The sequence below is a fragment of the Pyxicephalus adspersus genome, chromosome 1 (assembly GCF_032062135.1).
Source record: "Pyxicephalus adspersus chromosome 1, UCB_Pads_2.0, whole genome shotgun sequence".
NCBI lineage: Eukaryota > Metazoa > Chordata > Amphibia > Anura > Pyxicephalidae > Pyxicephalus > Pyxicephalus adspersus.
In genome coordinates, this window is record NC_092858.1 from 146,926,730 (window position 1) to 146,952,595 (window position 25,866).

The 25,866-nt window shown below is 38.4% G+C and overlaps 1 protein-coding gene across 3 annotated transcripts in view; it reads right to left on the bottom strand.

Annotated features, from left to right (window-relative positions):
• The window catches only part of PHF12 (PHD finger protein 12), a 26,683-nt gene continuing 817 nt past the window's right edge, over nt 1–25,866 (bottom strand). Inside the window, exons 2-16 of one of the 3 annotated variants that reach the window (XM_072430428.1) lie at nt 23,537–23,718; nt 14,582–14,654; nt 13,080–13,464; nt 12,241–12,361; nt 11,784–11,916; nt 11,396–11,560; nt 10,894–11,052; nt 10,006–10,035; nt 8,782–9,529; nt 7,160–7,288; nt 6,479–6,622; nt 3,758–3,859; nt 2,283–2,365; nt 1,692–1,830; nt 1–1,218 (exon numbers count right to left, since the gene is read on the bottom strand). In XM_072430428.1, the coding sequence (XP_072286529.1) occupies nt 878–1,218; nt 1,692–1,830; nt 2,283–2,365; nt 3,758–3,859; nt 6,479–6,622; nt 7,160–7,288; nt 8,782–9,529; nt 10,006–10,035; nt 10,894–11,052; nt 11,396–11,560; nt 11,784–11,916; nt 12,241–12,361; nt 13,080–13,464; nt 14,582–14,654; nt 23,537–23,718 (2,934 nt within the window). In that variant the 3' untranslated portion in view covers nt 1–877. The remainder of the gene's footprint in view (nt 1,219–1,691; nt 1,831–2,282; nt 2,366–3,757; nt 3,860–6,478; nt 6,623–7,159; nt 7,289–8,781; nt 9,530–10,005; nt 10,036–10,893; nt 11,053–11,395; nt 11,561–11,783; nt 11,917–12,240; nt 12,362–13,079; nt 13,465–14,581; nt 14,655–23,536; nt 23,719–25,866) is intronic. The other 2 variants (XM_072430445.1, XM_072430437.1) reach the window with 2 other exon arrangements.

Sequence of the window (25,866 nt, forward strand, 5' to 3'; positions counted from 1 at the left end):
TCAGAAAGAATCAATTTTATATATATATATATATGTATATATATATACAGAATACAGGAAAAAAGGTTTTGTAAAATCTAAAACAATACAATTATATTTACAATGAATCTAGCTTGTCCAAGCCCCCTCAAAGAGGAGTGGCAGTAATACATTAAAAATAACCCAAAAAAAAAAACAAAACAAAAAAAAAAGGACAAATATGTATACAACTAAATGTTTTGTTACAACAGACAGGAGCCAAAAGGCATCACACGCGGCACTGTATACATTTAAAAAAATGTTTAAAAATTAACAGGGCAAAAAGGGCAGCCGTCTGTGTATGTACAAAACTTTGAATGTAATTCTTGACGTTTGGAGGGAGGTAACCTTTATTGCAGTTGTGGTCATGGAAAGGTTATACGGCGCAACACTTGTAAATGTAACAAAAAATAAGAGGGAAAGTTTTTAATGGAAAAACAAAGAAATCTTTTACTATATAAAATTGTCACTTGCACAAAATAGATGAGTTTGTGTCCAATTTACAGCGACATGATGAAAAAAAATCCTAAATGTTCTGGTCTCCAGATTTTTGATAGTGTCGAGGTAAATTCACAACAGGGGGTGGGTGGTTTGAATTTTACAATAAAAAAAAAATATATATATTTATATATATTTATAATATATGAAATGTATGATAGAAATATATGTGCAAATGCCCCTAAAATTGAGCAAAGTAGAGAGGAAAAAGAGTGAAGTTTCTTCATATCATGCAAAATGTGCAAATTCTTTCTGGCCAAAAACGGGGGTCTTTGAAGGCTGCCTAATGTGGTCGTTCTGATAAGTGCGTCCTTTTACACAAAAGTCCTTAATCCCTTTAGAGAGATCTGGTGCTTGGCTCCTAAGGGATAGAGTTGGATCGTAAAACGGGCACCTGATGAGGCGAGTTTAGAGGCAGCTTTTCATCTAAGTCCAGATCGTGTGCTAAGGGGTCACTCTCTCCTTTTGGCTGTCTTGTCGCAAATTCTGTTATAGAGAAGAGAAATTGAATGCAGCCCAACTTAATGTAGCTACCATGGTGTAGAAGTGCTGTGCCTTCCCAGCCTGCTCCACTTCCTCCAATAAGACTAGAGCTGCTGGCCTTGCAGTTACATGGCTGTGCATGGGGACCTTGTCCCTGTGAGTTCATGACCACCTCTTCTTTAATGGGTTCTGGATCAGGATTTTGGCTCTTCCGGCGCTCTAGGTTGAAAAAAGAAAAATATATTAATCTTTTGAAAATAAAATAGCTTATTGCAATAACTTGAGTTTAGCAGAACACCAAGTGTCCTTGTCTTACTGCACTTTAAAATAAACTTTGGATTCAAACTGACCACGAGTAGACAATTTATTAGCACGTGCGTGGGTGATCACTGGGTCCAAAAAAAAAAAAAAAAAAAAAAAGTTTTTTCCTAATGAACTCTGATTTTCTCCATCTGAGACTTGTCAGTGGTCTTTTACACTTACCACTTTACCACTTCAGCACTAACATACTAAACCCTGTCTGACCAGCAACTAGTTTACAGTTCATACCAGTTGAAATTGTTTTGCATTTTTAAAATAGGTAACAAAACTGAAAAGGCTTTACATTAATGCAACTTTATGCACACACTACTAACATTATTGCAAAAAAACATCAAGCAAAAATAATTTATAAATTATACATGACAACTTACTTATAACATTCTGCACTTTGGCAACAATACTGCTGGGAGGGGTAGGAAGGACCTTCTCAGAGAAGTCACAGGAATAGAGGACATTGTCGACCGTTGTACCATGTTCACTGTAATTCAGCAGCTCATAATGCTTTGTGTTCTGTGGGTAATGAATGCAGAGTATAAACAAGGTTAGCTTCACAGTTTCCCATAGTTTATAACAGCTTGCTGCAGCTCTGGACCTAGAAAGAACACTGCAGCAAACTCCAGATAAACTACGTTTGAAAAGCAGATTGAGTAACACAGTTCAAGAGAACTGCAAATCAGAGGGAAATCTCTAGCAGTGGTGTCTTGTTTGAAGGAAAAAAAAATGACAGGTTAAAAAAAAAAAAAAAAAGCCAAAACATCATCTTTAGGACACTACAAAAAAAAATAAAAAAAAATAAGGAAGCTTGGCTGGTCTACAGTTTTGTTTGCCAATGTCCAATCCACTCATGAGCTGCAATATAAACCAAAAGTTGAAGATTTTCCCTATTCCTCAGTGGATGAAAAGGTGACAGACATTTCCCAATTACATTTCCAAGATACACAAAAATTAAAAATCATACTCACTTCATCATAAAATATGCAGGCGTGCTTGCCAGACACGTAGTTGCAGTGACCATAGTTTGTAAGGCACACATCCATGTCTGCCCCTACAGTATGAAATAGAAAAATAGAAAAGCACATTAAACAAACACTCACTGTAATGACGGGAGGCATTTGCACATTTCTCTGTGTTCTATTACCCTTTAGGAAAGTATCTGCAGAAAAACAGCATTAGACATAAAACATTGTAGGTTGACAATAGCAGGAGTAGAGATAACCATTTGGTAATGCATATAAATTAAAATCCATAAATCAATTACAGCTAAGGAATGAAAATAATGCAAATACCCAAACCTTAGGGGTTGTGACTTAAAGTTTATCGATACTGAGATGCAACATGCAAGATGCCATTGAGGAACTCATTTTAAGGAAGGCTAAATGCCTGGAGTGATTCAAATGTTATTAAAGGCAAAGGATCAGAACACCAAGCAGGCAAGATGTATTTTGTTTAGAAACAGATTAGCAAAAGAAAGCTTACATAAGAGGTACACTTTAAATACACAAACACACAGGGTGGTTATGGCAAAACAAACCCCAAGTCTTAATACAACATGCTGAATCCTATAGTTCTGTTATAAGAATCCTTGAATGAGTGAAAAAAAAACCCTGGACATTCATTGCTAACCTCACTCCAATAAACTCTTTAAAACTTGGATTCAATTTCCTTAACACAAACCTGACATGTAGGCCAATAAACTCTTTAAAACTTGGATTCAATTTCCTTAACACAAACCTGACATGTAGGCAAAAAAAAAAAAAAAAAATTTTTTTTTTTTTTTTTTTTTTTTTAAGGTGGAGGTTTTTGCAATACCTGAGAATCGCATTAAAGAAATTGAGCAAAATTATTCCATCCTTAATTAACGAATGGCTTAAATATATAGTAATGCACTTGCTATCTACCCAGATGTTTGCGGTTCTAGGAACATTAGGAGAGAAGACTTATTAAAAGGGGAAAAAAAACAAACAAATATAAAGAAAATTCATGCATAACATAACACATATATTGCAGATTGTCCAGTTTATATACAAATCTTCCTTCTTTAGGCTTTTTCGCCTCTATTTAATTTCCACCTAGTATCATGTGAATATAAACACATCCTGATTCTTCCAGTGTATCTATGGAGGGAGCCACAATTGTCACCTAGCCTGGACTACAACCACGTTTACTCCTAACTTACACCAACTTATCCTTTAAAGGAAAAGGCACATAAAACATGCACTTCTATATATTAAAACCTATTGGATTTTTTTGTACCTAAGAGAAAACAAATTATTTTTCTGCCCATCCCAAAGCCATCCTTACCTTTCTAAGATTGTGCATACAAAAATATATTAAAATATATGTATTTAAAATGTTTAGTACCAGGCACTCAATGACATAAATATTTGCAGACTACAGAATATTTCTAATCATCTGATTAGTGCAGTAAGAAACACACCTGTGCCAATGTAGAGAGTACGGTAACACATGTTAACAGGAGCCCCGACACCCATCATCAGGGGGTAGAAGACTGCTCTTGCCTGAATTTCTTTTCTCTGAGCTGATGGAAGAAAATAACAGAACATAAGAAACTGTACAAAAAGATGTTTTATAGTCTAATTCAAATGGTAGGGAAATATGGCAAAAGTACACATTCTAAAACACAAGATCTGAGCCTGCGATGGGTAAGCGGGTGGGTTGTGTGCAGAGACACCGCCCTGAGCCTGCCATGCATACAGGAGACATGGTCCACTGGGCAGAGCCCCGAACCGGACGACAGGTTGGGGACCGCTGCTCTAAAACACATGGCTTGGCTGGCTCAAAAAACTGTTCAAACACATTTACAAGCCAATGCATTGTTTGATCTAACAGGTAAAGTTTCTTTGGGTTAGGATTAAGTCATGCTTACAGCTACAGTAAAGAAATCCATGGATATGATAGGACATTCTTTATTTTCAGACAGATCAAATGACAAAGTCACATCTGTGAGTCCACTGTATGGCTGTCACACTAGAGGACTTGCCGAAGTGTCATGAGCACCAATGTACCAACGCATTGTCAATCATTCTCCCACCTTCTAATCATTTATATGATACTAAGAATGACAGAAAGTAAACCAAATATAAACAATCAAATACAGCTATCCCACATGTTTGTATAGTTGAAAACTTTAAAATCTAAAACACACTTTTGTTACAATACCCTACATTTATACTAATCTTTAAAATTAAAAAAGTGAAAAAAGTGAGTGTGGATATATATATATATATATATAAATATATACCCCCCACTGTACAGCGGAGGGATTATGCTTTACTTCTCCTCTGTCAAACCAAATCTATGCTGACTTAACCATATCTCAGAAATGTTCTGCAGGCTGACTGAAAACAATGGCTGATACACGAATGGTTGAGGGTCTGAAAAACTGTACAGGTAATGCATTATAGAAAATATGATATGGTAAGTAGATACTAATGTGAAAGTTGCAGCAAAAACTCTGAGGTAAGCAGAACATGTATGTATGTACAGTTAGGTTCATAAATATTTGGACAGAGACAACTTTTTTCTAATTTTGGTTCTGTACATTACCACAATTAGTTTTAAACAAAACAACTCAGATGCAATTGAACTGCAGACTTTCAGCTTTAATTCAGTGGGTTAAACAAAAAGATTGCATAAAAATGTGAGGAACTAAGGGTTTTTTTTTTTGTTTTTTTTTACACAATTACTTCATTTCAGGGGCTCAAAAGTAGTTGCACTATTGACTCAAAGGCTATTTCATGGGCCGGTGTGGATAATTCCTTTGTTATATCATTATCAATGTCGTTGTATGTGGTAGATTTTGCTGTGAACAGACAACATGCGGTCAAAGGAGCCCCCATTCAGGTGAAACAAGCCATCCTTAAGCTGCAAAAACAGAAAAAACCCATCCGAGAAATTGCTACAATATTAGGAGGGGCAAAATCTACAGTTTGGTACATCATGAGAAAGAAACAAAGCCCTGGTGAACTCAGCAACGCCAAAAGACCTGGACGTCCACGGAAGACAACAGTGGTGGATGATCGCAAAATCATTTCCATGGTGAAGAGTAACCCCTTCACAACAGCCAACCAAGTGAACAACAACACTCTGCAGGAAGTAGGGGTATCAATATCCAAGTCTACCATAAAGAGAAGACTGCATGAAAGTAAATACAGAGGGTGCACTGCAAGGTGCAAGCCACTCATAACCCTTTAAGAATAGAAAGGCTAGATTGGACGTTGCTCAAAAACATCTAAAAAACCAGCACAGTTCTGGAAAAACATTCTTTGGACAGTTAAAACCAAGATCAACCTTTACCAGAATGATGGCAAGAAAAAAGTATGGAGAAGGCATGGAACAGCTCATGATCCAAAGCATACCACATCATCTGTAAAACATGGCGGAGGCAGTGTGATGGCTTGGGCGTGCATGGCTGCCAGTGGCACTGGGACACTAGTGTTTATCCATGATCTGACACAGGACAGAAGCAGCCAAATGAATTCTGAGATGTTCAGAGACTGTCTGCTCAAATCTAGCTAAATGAAGTCACGTTGATTGAGAGGCGTTTCATAATACAGATGGACAATGACCCAAAACATACAGACAAAGCAACCCAGGAGTTTATTAAAGCATTGAAGTGGAATATTCTTGAATGACCAAGTCAGTCACCTGATCTGAACCCAATTGAGCATGCATTTCCAGACAGAAAGGCCCACAAACAAACAGCAACTAAAAACTGCTGCAGTAAAGGCCTGGCGGAGCATTAAAAAAGGAGGAAACCCAGCATCTGGTGATGTCCATGAGTTCTAGACTACAGGTTGTCATTGCCAGCAAAGGGTTTTCAACCAAGTATTAGAAATGAAGATTTTATTTTCAGCTTTTTAATTTGTCCAATTACTTTTGAGTCCCTGAAATGAAGTGATTGCGTTAAAAAAAGGGTTTAGTTCCTCACTTTTTTATGCAACCTTTTTGTTCAACCCACTGAATTAAAGCTGAAAGACTGCAGTTCAACTGCATCTGAGTTGTTTTGTTTAAAATTATTTGTGGTAATGTACAGAACCAAAATTAGAAAAAAAGTTGTCTCTGTCCAAATATTTATGGACCTAACTGTATGTTTGTATGTATGTATGTATACTCCCCAAGAAAACACTATACCTACCTTCAGCTTGAGGACCACTGGAAGGAGCTGGCTGCAGTCGACTAACATTTGATACTGGACGATCTTTTGATGAGAAAATCTCCTGGATTTTTTGCATGGCCAAGAACTTCACCAGCTTTTCATCTAACATATTAATCTGGATCTCTACAATGTTAAAAAAAACAACTTGTGAGAAAACAAAGTAGATGCTGAAAATTATCCTAGACACATGTACATTAGTTATGAACCAAAAGTGTTAACAATCAAAAAACCATAATTTAGAGAAATGCTAGTTTATTTTAAATAAAGATGAGGTGTACCAACTCATAAAGTAGAGAAAATAAATTCCTATTCTGCAGGACTAACAGCAGGCATTATATAGAAATAAGTATAAAAGCCATTGTTATAGAGGCCACAAGAACTACTGCAAATCATTTCTCATGGGTGGGTTTCCCGATAGGAGTAAAGGAAAATTCCTGTGCAATGTGTCTCCACACTGCAGCTTGTAGCCTACATCACACTTGCACAACAGTGACCGCGTGTAGGAACACAATTGGTAACTTAGCATTGTCACTTTATTATAAGTTTTTGCCTGGATATCTCCATATTCATTGCAGACCTGTAAAGTACCATTTACAATTTTTAGAGTCAACATAAAAAGTTGTTCAAGAAATCAAGAGAGGACATTGTCAATTCACATACCTCCATTCCCATCCATCAGTGTTCTTAAAGAATTTGTAATTTCCATCATGGATGAAGAGTTTACTGTACAGGATGAAGGACTGGTTGAAGTGCCATCAAGAATTATTGTACTAGGTCGAACTTTTCCATCTGCAAGAAGACATTGAGATATGCAGGTTACATGGTGAGACAGATATGCAACTATACTACAAAAAAAAAAAAATTCTGTGAAGGGCTTTTTCTTAAAAAAAAAAAAAATCAGACCTCACAACACTTTTTTTTTACATTCTGAATAAATATAACATGCTTTTAAGAAGCATATTTATACCAAGGATTGGCACAATAAAAGACAAAAGGCCTCACTATCTTTGGATTCATTCCATTGGATAGAAAGATGGAGGATTTTTTGGCAAATTGAATGTGTATAGTTTTCCTTATAGGAAATATACCTTGTTCCTCTCCATATAGAGTATTCCTTGGAGCAAACCAGGGTTTGCCCTTTAAATATAAAGCTACTAGGGTGTCTGCATGCTACCTCTACTACCTTGCAGTGTGCCCAAGCAATCCTATAACCCGGGATGTATAGTGATGCCACATTTCTGGTTGGTTTATTACAGGCCCTCTCCTACTTATCCAATATATTATTACAGTCCTACTAACTATTGAAGCAGGTCACTGGCTTCTCTGGAGTGCCCAGGCTTTTAGAACTGCATAGGAATTCAACAGGTACCTAGTAAGCAGGTACCTGGAAACCATGAAGATACTCAAATACAGCATTTGCTAAAGCCTAGGGCTACTGCTACTTGTGGCTCAAATGTGAAAGTATGCTTGGTAGAAGAATAGTTTGCTCTAATGGTGGGAAAATCCCAACAATAGCTTGGAGAATAGACAAACTACTAATCTAGATGAACTAAATTCTGCTTCCATGTCTCCTGAGTAGACCTAGGTTAAAACTACAAAGTATTTGATATATGATTTTATTTTTAAAACATGGCAGTTTCAGAAAAATCCAGTTTAAGACTTTTGATGTGCTACATGTGCAAAAAACATTCATATAATGGATGAATCTGACATGAATATTGCAAAACGAGACAGGCAATGTCCCTTACAGCAGTAATTCACACTTCACGCTTGCTGCCTTCTATTTAAAAATATAAGTGTATGGTGCCAGCCTGGCCGATCAAGTTGGATGAAGTTAGAAACCAGGAAGACAGCCACGTGATTTAAAAAAAATTATGATCAGGCAGGTAAGGTTATTTTATTTCACAAACAACATTGCTTGTCCTCTCTGCAATTGAGGACATTGCCAACAACGTATCCTGAGCAAGGAGATAAATAAAAAGATTATAGTCACTGAAAAAGATAGGCCAATGAATAAGCTGGTTCCAGTTCATGCACGGATGGATATAACAAGGTTAGGAATTTATGTCAAATTGGAGGATACAACTGACTGACTTGTGGATGCCTAAAATACCATATAAATAGCCATCCTTTTATGAATCTCTTCAATGTACCAGATATTGGGATATATGCTACATTATAACTGCACTTTTAAAAAAAATCATTTCACAAAGGAAATTGTTCACTCTCATTAGGTTTACAAAGTTTCTTACAACAGAAGGTTGGGGTAAACTTTAACTTACCTGCAGTTGGAGCTGCTGCACAAATTCTGGAGGCACCAGGAGCTGCAGATGTTAGATCAATGCCAAGTGCTTGCGGAGGTGTAAGTGCCCTGGTGCCAGACAGTGGTGACCCCACAGGTCTAGAGTCATGCTGACTGAGCAGAGGTCCAGGTTGGATTTGGGTCTGTTTTCGTGACAAAGTGCTTGAAAGCTCTGGACTGGAACATGAATTTGGAGGTGTGATAGCAGGCACAGGAAGTCGCTGAGCACAGAGTGCAGATCCCATTGTGCTCTCTGTCTTTACCGCATGATTTGGGAGAACAGTTGCTGTGGGCGGAGTTCCTGATCTAGGCCGTGTTGGTCGCTGGGGAAGTACAGAAGCAGTAGCACTAGTTCCAGTTAGCCTTTGGTGCTCAGTCAATTGTTCCTTGGGGCTTGGACTAACACTTAAAGTATGAGGCCCATTGGATTTAGATTCTGATGCGGAAGGTCCATTGGAGGCGCCACAGCTGGTGGAGAGGCGCGATTTACCCACAAAAGAACAGTCTTCCTGCAAAGTTGTAGTCTGACTGCTAGGACACAGTCCTAAAGATGAAGGACACTGGGGCTTTCCATCATCGTGCTGGTGAGAGTTGGAAACGGAACCATCAGGTGCAATAACTGGTTTGACATCCAACGAATCAATGTCATCTGACCCCCAGGATGGCATCTGCTTAGCAGACAAGTATTTCAATATGCTGCACTGAAGTGCAACCACACTACGGAGCCACTAAAGATTTAAAACAAAACCCAAAACATTTGAATTAAAGCCACGAACACATCTCCCACCATTTATTTAGGAATCACAGACAATATATGGCTAATGGAGGATGAGACAATGTGTGGCTCTTAGCTGTATCAATAACCATGGCTAGAAAAACACCAAAAGCCAACAAGCCTAAAATATTACAGCTGGTGCTCACATTTTTCAAATAAATACTTGTTTTCTGGTATTCTCCATACACTAGACTTAGTGGCTCCTTAAATGTGCATTAAAGGAAGCTGGTGTTTAGAGAAGTATGGAGGCCGACATAACAAGTCACTAATTCAAGGCAAATATGCAGCCTAAAGAGTGAGTTCCTTATCTGCATACCCATTGCAGCTCAGCCACACAAAGTCATGAAGCCAGAGACTCAGCAAGGCAGTTTAGAAGCTAACATTTTAGGTCAGCAAATGCAGTCTCCATATTTTTCCAGCACATGTTACCTTTAATTTATTCATCCTTAACTTCACCAGCTGCAAAAAAAATATTTGGTAACTTAGTAAAACAGTAACTCTTATCCTAAAAACAAGGGCAATAAGAAATTTCAAAAAACATCCAAGACTTTAGTGTTCTGAAAAGTATAAATACATTTTCAAAAGTATATGAGCCCTTCAAGACTAAAGTTTTTCTGAAAAAAAGCAGTGACTGGGAAAGATTTCCCCAGTACATTACCGACTTCCTGTCCACTAACACCATTATAAGTTACTGTGTTTACCTGGAAATGATAAAAGCTTTTAGACTATACTAAAGTGAAATATAACATATATAAATTGCATAACTGCCTTTGTAGACCTAATCTTAAAAATGCTTGCTGCTTGGCTGTCTTTTATAGCCCAGTCTGCTTATCTGGAAAAAGTACAACACAAATGTTAAAATGTATCGTGTAAGATGAGCAGCAAAACTCTTAAAATGCAATCTTTGATCTATAATAACCTACTTAGAAAGCAGGCCAGGGTGGTGGAAGCAGCTAACGTGTTCAGCTACTTGCAACTAGGCAATCCTGCCTGATCACTGCTTACAATGGATGCTGCCTTTATTGGCTGTTCACACAATCACAAAGAATCTGCCAACACACAGACAGCAGCATATCATGGGGGATAAAGTCAAAGAACGTACATCCAGTCCAGACTGTGGACTGTAAAATCAGATATTTATTAATTAAAAGCTCTCAATCTAACAAAATTAAATGATGAAGTAGCAACCTTTAGAACAAGATATTAGGCGTGCACAAGAAAGGGTATTTTTCATTTTTTTTTTTTATTATTTTATGCCCAGTTATGAAAACTGATAGAAACAGATTGATGAAAAGTGTTATAATGCCATGTACAAACCTCTCGTTGCTCTGCTTTGTTAGCCAAGTGCTCAGAGTGCATGAGGTGCTTTTGGGACTCATCGGGTACACCGTTACAGATCAGCTCCCCGTCACGTATACCCGCAGGAGGAAGTAACTGTGGAGGTGCCTGATACTGTGCCTTAATCGCTTCTGGTACCTAGGGCATTAACGTACAATCAAAAACACACAAACCTAGATTTGCCAACAATCAGGGCAATAAAGATGCTTATTTGAGAATGTAGGTTGATCTATGCATGCATAAATAAACATCACTCCCACATATGCTGGAAGTTCATGTGGCACAGCTAATAAAGTCATGGTAAAGAAAATTACAATATATCAGAGAACCCTCTACATTAAAGAAGAATACAGAATGGGGAAAAACAGGATTGTGTCCTAAAAGTTTATTTTTAGTTTATTCCAAAACCAAACATACTTATTAACAAGTTTCTCCCCCAAACCTTTTTATTTGAAACAATTACTGCAATTTGTGTGCATACCTTGACAGTATTTTTTCTGTTCGAAGGCAAAAGCCGTCTGTTCGGAGGATGTAATTTGTGGATGCGGCTCAGAAAGTCCAGCTTTACTGCATGCTGTGAAATGTTATCTTGAAATCGGTCAAACACCTGGCAGCGATTACTCAAAGTTATGCTCTTCTGGTTCAGCTACAAGTGGAAAAAAGCAACAGCAAATGAGATAACTGCAGCCACTCCTTTCTGCAATATTGCTTATACAATATATTTTCAATACGCTTCATTAGAAAAGTACTTTTTATTTACTGTTACAAGCTGGTTATGTTTGATTTTTTTTTTTAAAAAGCACTATTTTTAGAAAATATGCGACACGTTTTAAGAAGAAAACTGTACAAATAAAGAGTAGACAACCTACCACAACATGTTCAATATGGTTGGGACACATCCAGCGGCCGGTTGGCATGGCAGTGAGTGGCGGATCCATGCAGTCCATATGAAACAAAAGAGGGCAGTAATCACACTGGATCAAAGGTGCCACACGGCAGCTCCTATGAACAAATAATGGCATAAGGTGCATGGGTATACATGTTTGCATCTATATGTAGTAAGCCAATTACTGACAACGCCAAAGCTGCTGCAAAATTAAAAAGGGCCCGACCTACCAGGTTCATCCAGCAGTGGCAAGAACAGCAGAAATTTTGCCAAGTTCACTGTTGGATTGCTCAGATGAAAGATTTATCCTACTGATTGTGACATTGAACTCAAATACCCATTTTGGGTAGGCTGAGCCGAGCCTTTATTACCACATAAACAAATTACCCCAACCACACAACAGAGTAAGCTATACATCCAGATTTTGATATTTCACATACCTATTACAAGTGAAGCAGACTTTAACTGGTAAAGGGACCAAACCATTGTGATCCAACTCATGCTGTGCTTTCTTGACATTTTTCCCTGTCATTTCTTCTTTTCTTCTTCGCTTACTGGTGCCTATGAATGTGAGAATTTTTCCATATTAAAGAAAAAAAGAAAGAAAAGAAATTCATAATTTCACCTATTTCAGCTTGGCTTTTTCAGTAACCCTTTGCTGCTACCTGGCCCAAATAAATTCTCCAGATATATATATATATATATTTTTTTTTTTTTTATTAGGAAAAGTCCAGTAAGGGGCACAGTGAACAAACATATTGCCTGCATTGTTGTTTCTCCATTAGACTAACTATATTTTAAAGAAATGCCTAGTGACCACAGCAGGGAAAAAATGCTGATTTTTGCTGCCACAGCTTGGTGGTGTCAGGATACCACGTTGCCAAGTTTTCAAACAAGGAGAAAACTCTGGTCCATATCCACCCCTCCTCTTTCCTTTGGTATACTCTATATCCCCCTGTTCTTTTCTCTACCTAATTTGTTGTATTCCATTTCCACCTTTCTTTATATCCCCCTGCTCGTTTCCTCCCCAAACAACCTGCCACCCCTCTCTTCCTTTTGTTCTATTGCATCCTTACATTACCCACCCATTCCCCCCCAACCCATTTTGCTCTATTCTTAGTAAGTTTTCTCTTCCCACTCGTACCACTTTTCTCTTTGGTAATCAGCCAGGGCTGAATGAAGGACCCCTTCTCTCTCGCTATGTCAACTAAGAACTGGTATGCATATATGCAATATAGATTTTCTGGAATATTTGGAAATACAGTTACTGATCACTAACCTGGAAGTGCTGTGGTACAGGTCAATTCATTGGGCAGCTGAAACTGTGTGGGGTTCCGTTCCATGGCTGCTGCAATAAGCAGTTGAAATGGTCTCTTAATTTGAGAGGGCCCGCCCTCAGACTCTCCAGAAGGATCATCATCCACATCAATCATGTCCTCATCTACATCATTTTGCTCAGAAGTCGGGGTGTCTGTACTGGCACTGGATGTAGGTGTGCCTGGGCGGCTTATTCTCCTTTCCAATATCCTAGCTTGGGCAAAGGCTCGAAGGCTGCCGGCAGCTCTCTCCGAAAAATCCAAGTCATTGGTAGGGGACACCGTTCTCCTTCCAAACCTGTCAACCAAGCCATTGACTTGACCCAGCTCCTTCTTGCGTTCTCGTTTCTGCAAGAAAACCAAAACACCAATAGCAAGTTTCTCAAAAAATATTTGAAAAAAAAAAAACTTCAGATGGACATCATAACTTACATTTTGTACATCATTAAAGAATGTACTTTATAGGGAAAAAAATATTAATTTGAATCCAAGTAAAAAGTTAGCAGTATATGTAAGTGAATGACAGAATAAAAACATGCAGGGGAATGTCAATGGCCACGTACTACTATAACACCAAATATTACAATTTTTAGCCATCTGAGAAATGTTGAAACCCACACTAAACAAACAAAACAAGAAAAAAATAAAATAAAAAATCACCCAGCACAGAACATATTTTGATCTTCAAGTGCGAAATGGCAATTTTTTTATTAGCAAATTACAGAAACCCTACTGAGCTACATACTCATTAAGTCATATGAGCATTTATACGCTAGTAAGAAAGATTGTTCAGTGCCATGCTCTTCTATTATAGCAGAGAAAAAGGAACCACAGCCTATCACAAAGCTTTAGCAATGGCTCTTTTTTTATTTATTTATTTTTTTTTACTTGAGGTATGTTCTCTTCTGTTGGCAGGGAAAGATGCCAGGAGTAGTATACCCAAGGTTTTAGCAGAAGGTCATAATACACGGAAAATAAAGCAGCTAGGATGTGATGGGAAACGTTCTTGACTCCAGCAAAACAGAGCAGCATCCTAAGGAGTGGTAATCTCCAAACAATAAAAAATGTCGATACCAAACACACTTAAAAAATTAATTATTTATTACACAAGACATAGGACAGGTAGGTATTCTTTCATCCACTTTGGTGATCCAGTGTAAGCACCACAATTTTATTTATATATAGGACTGCAGGGTCCTCCTCTTGTGTCATTGTTTGGATCTGTCTGTCATTTGCAACCCCTATTTAATATACAGCGCTTTGTGCTCCCACCCAAGCTGGGAGCTGTTAAACTGCACAGGTAATCAGGATCATGAAAGTTAAATTATTTAGGAGAAAGGAAAATCATTTCACACTCTGAAACATTCAGTGCAGCAGCTATGCAAATATTCAAACTCTGTACAACACCTCTTAATTACAGAGATGTCCTGAGGATAGTAAATACATGAAAAGTGAAGCAAGGTACCTTTCTGCGTATGGTGCAGCGGTGACACATCCACTCTCCAGGGGGCAGCATTTCTTCACTAAGCGGAGGATTGCTGAAAAGCAAAAAAGAAATATTTGTTTATCTTGATCAAGAAACAAAGGCTGCATTATACAACTGTAGATTTCAGCAACACTAGACACATCCCATGCAAATTAAAAACTGCATACACAAAACCATGAAAAGGAAACACAAAGAAATAGCATTATTTCTACAGGGCATGTAAAAATCCCTAAGGGTGTATGTTTTGACTACAACATATGCAGCACATATCTGGAATACACACGCATTGCCCATATTTTATCTCTTCAAATTTCCAAGGCAAATTTTGCTGGTCCCTGAAAGTCCCTTCGGCTTCTCTTCTGGATCTTTAGAGGACCCTGCTGCTTACCAATAAAAAGTGTCCACATCATGGAGACAGAAATGTGAACACACAAAGGAGGACCTTGCCTTTTGTAAAAGGAATGGGGGACTTAGGACTGTAGTTTCATGTGAACAAAGGTCAAGGCGAGTAAGAAATTATTTCAATATATATTTTATTGGTGTTGCTTGGGGTAAATTCTTGAGACCAACTTTAAGAACAGAAAAAAATTTGTACGTGAGCAAATAAATTCGCTTACATCTTGCTAGACAGTACATACAAAACTGACATTTACTATGACTAACCAACCACAACGAGTTGTGTGAACATCATTTCCTTCTAGGGAGTCACAGGAACACAAAACACTGTGCTGTCTATTATGCAAACTCCTTCCAACTTCCTCTGGTTATGTGCCTAGACATGTATTCTGCGCCCCACAACTGGCCAATTACAGCAATGAGCAGAATCATAAAATAGGTGAATTTATTAGGAAGATTAACAAAATATAACACATCCTCGGTGCTTTCCCAGCCCCTCTTAGATAGGTGCGCCGCCTGGCACTTTTCAGCAGCTGTCTGGCTGGACTTGTGTAGATGGAGCCGTCAGTGAGTCTGGGCAGCCAATACAAAGCTAATGATCTGATCAGTAACAAACTGTTTTACTGTTTGGTGGTGCGGAGGAAAAAAAAAAAAGGGACCGCTTTGCTATCAGTTGCTCAGAACAGTAAATGCCACATTAAAAGCCTAGAATATTCTGCTCATTACAAAACATAAGATACTAGGAAGCATTTCTATAGTCACTACACAGCACAGTCATAACACAAAGACAATGACCCCTATTTCATGTACAATGCTGTGTAATATGTTGGCGCTTTATAAATCCTGTTTATTAATAATTATAAAACAATGGGACATACTAAGGAGTTGGAACACAGTTATAGGGGTTACTGGAGTTCTAGCACAAACTAGGAACACTTTTTGACCCCCTATAGCCCCCCTAAATATAGGCGTCTGAAATATTCTGGAGAACACTGCACATCAATTAAACTTTTGAGATTTTAATCTGTCCATTTAGGAACCATTAATGATTGTGAATCAGTTTCACATGCTTTGATGTAAAAGAAAGAAACAACAGATGTACAGGAAGGGAAATAGCAACTCAACTTGAAAAAGGGATTGGTTTTACTACAGACCAGTTTTCACTCTCTATTCTTGCTGAACAATTTTTTATCAGTTATGCAGTTTGCTGGCGTCATTGTCACTATTGGAACAGGGGGAATACTACCATTGCTCTACAAGAAAACCTTCATTGGTTAAATACACAGAGTATTTGTTAAATGCACAACAGTAGAGCAAACTGTAAGAGACAAACCACGTGTGCCCGACATCCTCCGTTCACAGTCTTGCATTGCAGCTCAATTGGCATTTGCCAAAGAACAACAGAATTGGCAGTACCACCATTGGTACCCGTTCTCTTCACAGATGAGAGCAGGTTCATACTGAGGACATGTGACAGACATAAAAAGTCTGGAGATGCTGAGGTGAACATCACCAAGCATGACCGGTTTGGTAGGGGGTCAGGGATAGTTTGGGGGGCATACTCTTGAAGAGCTGCACAGACCTCTATGTGCTAGGTAATGGTATCCTGACTGATGTTTGGGTCTGCGGATTTCATTCCCAGAACCTTTGTCAGGCCTAAGCTGGTACGGTGCGGCCTGCGATCCTCCTGATGCAGGACAATGTGTGGCCTGACGTGGGCAGAGTGTGTAGGCAGTTCCTGGATGATAAAAGTATTGGTGCTATTGAATGGTCTCTATGTTCACCAAGACATGAACCCAATAAAACCCCTATGAGACATTATGTGCCTGACTCAAAGCGTACCTAAACTCCGAATTTTCACTTTACATAAAAGGGTAGACAACCCTATTATGAAAGGTAAAAATTCTGTTTATTTTCCTTTTTTTTTTTTGTGTAACACCCTTAAAAAAAGAAAGGAAAAAGGGGTGCAGCACCGCCATAGGCGATAGAGAACGAATAGGTGCACAAAGCCTCCCGGGATACCTACCTCACGCATCCCGGGAGGCTCTTGGCTGCTCCTTCTGCACATGCCTGAGCATCTCGGGCATGTGCAGAGAAGGAGCCCTTTTGCCAAAAGGGAAAAAATGGCCGATCCCCCGCATGCGCAGTAAGATTGGCAAATTTTTTCCCAACTTACGTTACCCAATATTGCACCTGCGTCGGGTAATGTAGGAAGAACCCGAAAGAACAGAGAAGATGGCTGATAGCTGAATGGGTCCAGGAATGAAACGTTTGGCAACTATTAGAAAATGATTTTTAAAAAATCCGTTGAAGGTTTGCTGAATCACCCAGGTTCACCCATGATGTCGATCTCCTCCAGTCTTGGAAAACTTTAATAAAATCAGGCCCGATATATGTCTGTGCATCGGGATTCTGTCAAGTGGGGCCAATGATGCTCTGATCCAAGTCTGGATGTAGTATTCCCCAGGGAATCATGGGCTGTCTCATTAGAAGCATGCCTAGATGATGTCAGGTGTGCACACAGGCACGTGGGGACCGTAACCTCTACTGAGACACATTAGGACGAAAATTCACACAATCAATCATTTAGTGATTTTAACTGTATAGTTTGATATTTAGTGCGATTTTGAATTCTGACCTCAGTGAACATTTTGTTCAATGAATTGCAAAATGTATATCAATAAAGATTTTCAAATTATTTTAAACCTAATAATTGTACAGCTGTGCTTAATATGTTGGCGATACATACTGTTTATTAATAATAATAACTTCAATATTTCAGTCATCAAGATCTGATCAATATGTGATTGCAATTGACCCTAATTTCTTTCGCGAAACATGCATAAATCTTTAGGATGGTTTAAAATGACATTCTTGTAGCAGAAATACTATACTATAGTACTCAAAGTATCTGAACAAAGCTTACAGCCACTTTGAGAACATAATTTTTGCTGTAATAAAAACTGGGCATCCACCTGCGAACTGCTTTTTTCACTTAAAGTAAAAGAACTATCCGTAGTTCTGTGATTAAACGGTCCAAATTGCCCACAATAAAATCCAACTGCTGATTTCTGCACCTGTCTATTTACAAGGTTCTTATGGCAATCAGAATTCTCATAGCAGTATCATTTGCTTGATTAAGCAACCAAAACATCCCACATGTGCAACACAGATGCACTGAAAGGAGGAAGCACTGTGTATTGAGCATTTTTCAAATGTAAGATAACCAAAAGAGATAGAAAATCACAAAGCTAAGCCATAAACTGTGCCATTCTTATGTAAGAAAGCTTGCAAGAAAATGAAAAACTCCTCTTTGCTTGGACACACAAGTGAGTGTTTCCAATCAAGCTTTCTTAAACAATTCTTCAAATAATAATTTAGGAAAGTATTTAAGGGGAGGGATAAAGATTTGTAACAGAGGCTCTATGGTAGCCACTCTCAACCTGATATCAATTCCAACAAAGGTTGATAGGGGTTTTTTGAGCTGGTGCTGATTGACCATTTGTGGAATGGAGCCTGGCTAGTTTTTGAGTCCAACATCACTGACAGTGACATTAGGCCAGTGACCTTTTTAGCTGTTTGTAAAGGTGGAATTATGAACCATCACTTGGTTTATCTAACGATCACCAATGTAAGTGGCATTCTTCTTACTGACCCCTGATTATTACCGGTACTTCTTACACGGGTTTATCAAGACCTGAAAGGTATTGCAGGGGTTCCTCTGGAGTAAAAATGATAAACACTGTTCTATGGACTCATGATTATCATATTCTGTCCACCTGTGGCCACAGACGGGAGATTTCTTTTTACTTGCCATCTTGGCAAGGACAGGGAGTGAGAGCTCATTAAAAAGTAAAGTAGAGAAGGGTTGGAACTTTTATTGCTGACTGTTCCTCAAGCAGAGATTGCACTTTACAACCTTGTCTAAAAAATACAGGAAGTAAAGGATGTCTTGTGTAAGCGTAAGACCAGAATAAAAACGATTACAAAGATTCCAACCGTATTGCAAACTACAAAAAAATGTTGAGTTAACCTCATATTATGTACTCCCCTAGCACACTTTAATCACCTCATAACATGCATACATACATATTTTTTTAATCTATGTTATTATTTACAAAATATTTACTTGTCCTTTGCGTTATATGATGTTATAAGATAGTTTAATAGGAATATTCAGAAACAATATTTTCTTTTAGAGGCATCTGTCCCCTACTCAGGGTGCAAAGTCCTTCCAACATTTATCTGTGCCGGAAAAGGATGACCTTGTTGCAACTATCTGCCATTACTGCAAAATATGTTTTAATTGTCCAACGGTAACATTTGCTTGGGCAAGGCTGAATGTAATTCAATAAGGAAACCCTTACAGAACCCACAAGACTATAAAGGATGATGAACTTTTGCAAACACATCAAAAAGTGTATAGGGCCACGGCTCAAGACATGTCTGCTTTAGAGAGAGAGAACACGGCCTGCATACCACAGCAAGTTCCAAGTCAGCAATCTCGAGCAGCAGCAGGAACTAAGTAGCTATTATCTACAGAGTTCCTAACAGGCTTTGGCCTGTTTAATATACCACATCTTCCAGGGTGGTAATGAAACTTTCCAAAACAAACTGATGATTCGCCAAGGGCCAGGGCCAGAATGGTTTCAGTATTTTCTTTTCTACTGTTCTCACACATGCTTGTATAAAACCAGATTTCATATAAGTAGATATCAAAAGTGATAAAACAAGCAGAACTGTTGTATTTAGGAAAGTTCATAAGCAAAATACCTACTGCTAGGGAAGGAAAGACCAGGCTCCATTCTCAGATCATGCAGCCTGATTGCCTGCTGATTTATATATACAAGTCGGAATATTTTCTCAAAGTATTTTTTAAACCTGTGAAGATCATCAAAGTTTCTGATACAAAATTTAGCTAACCTTGCAAACTCACAATTAGAATATTTGGTTGTCAGCATCTGGCAGCTCTCGAGAGGGGAAAAAGGTTTTGGATATTTATAAGAACCCAGACCCTTGGCTGCTTCTACGAGGGGGTGCCGAGAAGTTCCTGCCTTCCAGGGCAAAGGCCCCCTTTCAGATGAAATAGAAAAATGAGTGTGGGGGCATATGATAGCCTAATATCTTAGTATGTAACTGCAAATATCAGGTGTTTGGATTTTTAAGAATGTTTTTTCTTTTAGTGAGAAGCTGTGATGGCAGAGGCGCAAGCAAGTTTCACGTCGCTAGAGTTACGGACCGTCATGAAGTTTTTGTTTCTCCAGGGAAAGTCAGCAAAGGACATTCACACTGAGATGTCACAAACACTGGCGGAAAAGTAAAAAGACAATGGGATGTGTTAGTTGCTAAAGGTAACAAACAGCTCTGGTTTTAGATAAACCCTACATACTCTTAGATGACAGAAATCCAAGCTTTTCAGTCTGACTGAAATACAATCCTAACAAGAGATGGCAGGGAATGATATTCTATCTCGATTAGAAGATCTATTTATCCTGATACTTTGCAGTGTGTTTGGAACTTAGCCAAGCTTTGGTACTGTGTGGTCTGCAGTAATAGAAAAACAACAGCAATGAAAAATGATCATATTATATTTTCTACAAGAAAACAACCTACACTAACAAACATTATTAGCAATAAAAAAAATAAATCAATATTTCCCCTCTCAATATTGCATTAGATTAAATTTTTTTTTAATATTTATATTTGGGCTACACAGGGAGTTTGTGATGCACTTTACATTAGGGCACACCGCCATCTACTGGAAGCAAATAATAATGCACAAAAGATCATTAAAAGGATCATCATAACCAACTCAAAAGAACAAAAATCCTAACCTCTCTCTAACGGTGCACGTGTGGGGTGTTGATATATATAGGCTGGGCAGATACCATCAAATACTATATACCATTAATATGGAATGAAAAAAAAAAATCTAAAATCAATGTTGAATTAAATACTTACATATACCTGCATGATTTTCCATTGGTATTTGGCTTAGACATTATGACTGTATGAATTTACTACACCACTAGCAAAATATTACTCATTTTGTAAATGTTCACAGCTCTAAAGAACATTCTTAGCCATGATTAATAAGGGCACCCTAAGGACAGGAAGTATCAAGTCCCATATTACCCAGAGGAGTAAACTGCATTACGCAAGCATCATATCTCTAAGGAAACACGCTCAGCACGTCTGCCTGCTCAGTCCATTCATTGTGGTTTATAAACAAGGGAATCATCTGAACACTTTATGTGCAAGAAGAAAAACAGCCGGGTGGTTACTGAAAAGTTCCGGGTGGTGCGCCCAGCTAAAAGGGGCTGGGGAGAACACTGATGTGCATAGAGAAATATTTTGATCTCTTCAGCTGTTTTTGTCACTTTTAAAATTCTATTATTTCCCATTTTCATATCAATTGCTGCTATATCAAATTGCATTGTCCTGGTAAAGCTTACGTAAAGGTTTTAAAAGAAAAAAAAAACTGAAATGAACTTCTTGAACTTGCTTGTTCTTTGCCTGGTAATCTGCAACATTGTGGACTCTAAAAATACATTGTTACTTAGAGACCTTGTTACCTTGCACCTCAAGAAAAGACAAAGTATTTTGCCAACAACCCCTCTTCCCAAACAAAATTAATATTAACATTGTCACTGTGCCACTCCTACTGCTGTTGCAACCAGAGACAATAGAGCTGTAGTAACAGGTGATAATACCAGAGTATGGAAGGCCTCTGTGACAGTGACTTTGTTTAGAAGTCAATTGTTAGACCTAGGCACTGTTACAGGACTGAAGAAGAACGCCAGCTTCCACAGAAGCAGAAACAGAGAAGCAGCGATGGAAAGGCAAGTATCAGGGGTCCAGGGGTCCATTTACAACAAATACGCACTGTGCCCTGAATGGACAGTGCTTCCTAATAATGGCAACAAAAAACAAAATAACTTGATATGCAAAGCGCGAAGATATAGTTTGGCACCGTTCACCACCGACCAAGCCTCCCATCACAGTGTTACCTAAAACAACTCACTGTAAGTATCCTTATTATGAACAAGTAATAACAAATAGAAAATGCATGACTTTGAAAAATAACAATTCCCTATGTTAAGTACAGGAGAAACTTTGTTCACTTAGAAAATATACCAGATGTTTCGTGTTTTTTTTGCAGGTGATATTTAAAGTGAACATCGATTTATCCTATTACCTTAACTTTGCAAACATTCACTTTAAATGAACAGACTACTCCCTAAATCAACACCATCATGTTACGTGTGTGTAATACGTGCAGCTGCACACAATAGGCTGGAATGCCATAGTCTATGGGAAGGTGCATACATAAAATGAATGCACCAAACGGATCTCAACTTGCATAAAATGCACAACGCATATAAACACATGCTAAAAAATTGTTTTAAGCAAATGTTTGTCAATGGACCCTTACAATTATTTATTTTACAGAAGAAACCACAAGAACATTTCTTAATACTAGACTATCCATCGGAACACAGAGGTTGTCCTTGAATACCAATGCTGGCAACCTTCCCAGCGCTTTGAATGCATTTTACAATAGGAATAATTCAAGTCTAATTACATTTTCTCCAAAAGGTAACTAGATCTGTGCTTTACTCACTATTGAAAATTACAGCAGTTTCAGAGCAGAGGAGCTGTAGCTGATCATCACAAATGTGAAGTAAAATGTTACATAAATACTAAACAGCTCACATTTATACAGGAATCACATAAACTGACAAGAGAAATCTGGTTAGTGTAGACCTGGGGGACATATTCAAGGTCTTGCACTTTATGAGGGAAAAGGCAAAGGCTCCTAGATTCTAGTAAATGACTTCAAGGCATAGAACAATGTTTTGTTTGCTGCAAGCACGCACACACCTGAAAAGTTTAAATAGGAAAAAGAAATGTTTTCAATGGACATGGAAGCAGAGGGGACACCTAGTGGCAGATGTTGATTTTCTGACTGCAAATACTATAGGGTAGAGAAAACAAAGAAACACAAAAAGGGAAAAAAAAAAGATAGTTTGTTTCTAAAAAAAAAAATATTACACAGACAATACCTTTTTGCATTACTAATTTAGCTGCTCAAATAAAAAATTAGACACAAATATACACCCATTACTCATTAACAGCAGCACACACATATATATATATAGATAGCATCAAGAATCCGGTGTCATTCCAAAAAAGACATAAAGCAAATTCTAGAGGGCAGAGGAGAAAATCACAAAAGCTCTGCATTCCCAGGCCATCTTTCAACTACAGATCATTTCAAACAACACTGGCACTGATCAGACAGGAATGTTCAACCAACCAGAAAAATCTGAAACGAGTCAGAATGTGGCCAAAGTGTAGTTTGTAAAAACTAGACAGGAAGAGTCAACCTACAGTAAACATGAAATGTTTTTAAATACAAACTTAACACAAAACAGAATTAGCTAAACAGATATAAACATGATAAAGGAACACAAACAATCAATCAAGGCAATAGCTTGAAGATAAAACAAACACATCCTATCCCCAACTTCTTACCAGCACTGGAGGTGGAAGGCTGCAGGACAGTGATCACAGCAAAGGAGGTCACCCCCTTCCTTGCAGCTATCACAGCTGTCATGGTTGGTGGCTCTACCACTTCTCCTGGGTTCTTTTTCTGGTCTCCTGCTTTTCTTCTCTCCGTCTTCACTCTTAGGGGGTGCCAAGAGAGCTTGGATTTGCTAGAAAAATAGATGAAGCAGAAAAAAAAAACAAAAAAAAATAAAAACTTGTTAAAGGCAGAGAACATTTTCTCACAATGTGGTAATAGATACTGTTACAAGAATGAGGATGTCCGGCAAATAATTTTAGGGAGATATATATATATATATATCTTCACTAAGTTTAGAAACTGTAGATACCAGTTAACACTTTTTCAACAATGGGGCTGCCAGCAGCTACTACTATTACAAATCCGTCCAATAAAAACATGCCCGGCTAGCGAGAACTGCCACCTTACCACAAGGGCAGATACATTTATAGACCATGCAGGAACCACAATGTCTATTTCAGCAATGCACAACACTTCCAAAAGACAAAAAAGGATCAAAATCGTTTTGCACGCACAAGCTTTTAAAATGACTAGAATTTGCATTAACATTTTAAGTCCACCAAGCATTAACACAATAATAGTTGACATGTAAAGGAATTACAGCACGCATGTATCGGGGGGCTGAGGCCTTTCCTTACTGGTCACTGGAATAGCAGAGTACACAATGCTGCCAGCCTTTCAGTGAAGAAATGCAATACAATCACACGTACAAAGGCTGAAGGCTCAGACACTGAAAAGTGGATATACATGGGAGCTAAAGCACTTTTTTGGCAGCCCCAGAATTCCTTCTCTTTGGGATCACAAGCAAATATACTTATCATCCATCACCATGCAGAATAAAAGAAGGAGAAAAGAACTGCTGCTAAAGTCATCTGGCTTCTTCTATTACCCAATCCAAGAGGAAAGGATTAAATACCACAATGTATGCCACACAAACCCTTTGATGCTTTTAGGCAGCAATAAATGTAAATTCAACCATGTAAACCTGAGCTTTTTATTAAAATACCTGGGGATCCTGCCATGAGCATATTGCACAGGTAATCCCTGTTATGGATTGACAAAGCTCTCCTCTCATATGTTATCACCCTGACACATGAGATTACAACCAGCCAGGCTAATGTTTGTTGCACAAGCATATTCCAGGTTTTGTCACCACCAGGAAACCCGCCCTGAGGATTTCTGTAGAGAAGTTGTTGGAGCACAAGCATGTGGGAAGCGGCTGAAAAAGCAGCAATAATGATATGCAACAAAGGATGAGAAAGTGGAAAAAGGAAATCCTTCATGATACAAAGTCTTATGTAAATCAGATTTAGAGAAAGTTTACATGTACTTTAATGAGAAGGAAGGTTAAGACACTGATACAGTTGACAATACACAAGTCTGTAATTTAGCCTCATAAAGAATACCAACAGGTTTCTCCATTTGCATGCATATTGGGATTACCCAAATCTGGTTTATGGGAATTTAGTGTTTACAGCTACAGACGAGGTATGAGGGAGAGCAGGAACAAATACCAAAGCACTATTGCCTGGGGCAAAAACCATTTAGACAAAATATAAAGCCGATGAGTACTTTCCCACTGAATATTTGCTTGGTGGAATCTGCTGAGTCCAACATCTGAGGAATGTCACGTATTCCACATCAGACAATCGATCCATGTGTATGGGGGGCTTTGGGCCTATGGACACGGCTGGTTTAAAATAAAGTACAGGAACAGAGTTTGCTGTCATTAGCTCACACCAAGCCTTGTAAGCTTTACAGGATTCCTGCAGAATCTGTACTAATATATTAATTATGATTGTGGGATGAAAACAAGGCTATGCTAATAATGGCCAATCAGCAGCCATGTCTGCTCAGGAATGTGTGTGCACAATGATCACAGCTTGGGCTAGGAATGTGTATTGTGTGTACAATGATTAGACTTGGGATGTGTGTCGTGTGTGCATACACCGATCAGGTTGTGTGTCGTTGTTGTGTGTACACTAGTTAGGTAAAATGACACCCCACCAGTGTGTCCACCGATCAGGATGTGTGTTGTGTGTGCATCGATCAGGATGTGTGTCGTGTGTGTGCATACACTGATCAGGTTGTGTGTCGTGTGTACAATGATCAGATTGTGTGTTGTTGTTGTGTGTGCATTAGTTAGAATGACACCGATCAGGATGTGTGTCGTGTGTGTGCGTGAGCACATCGATCGGGATGCGTGTCGTGATAAGGTTGTGTGTTGTTGTTGTATGTGTGTACAATGGTTAGAATGACACCACACCAATGTGTCCAC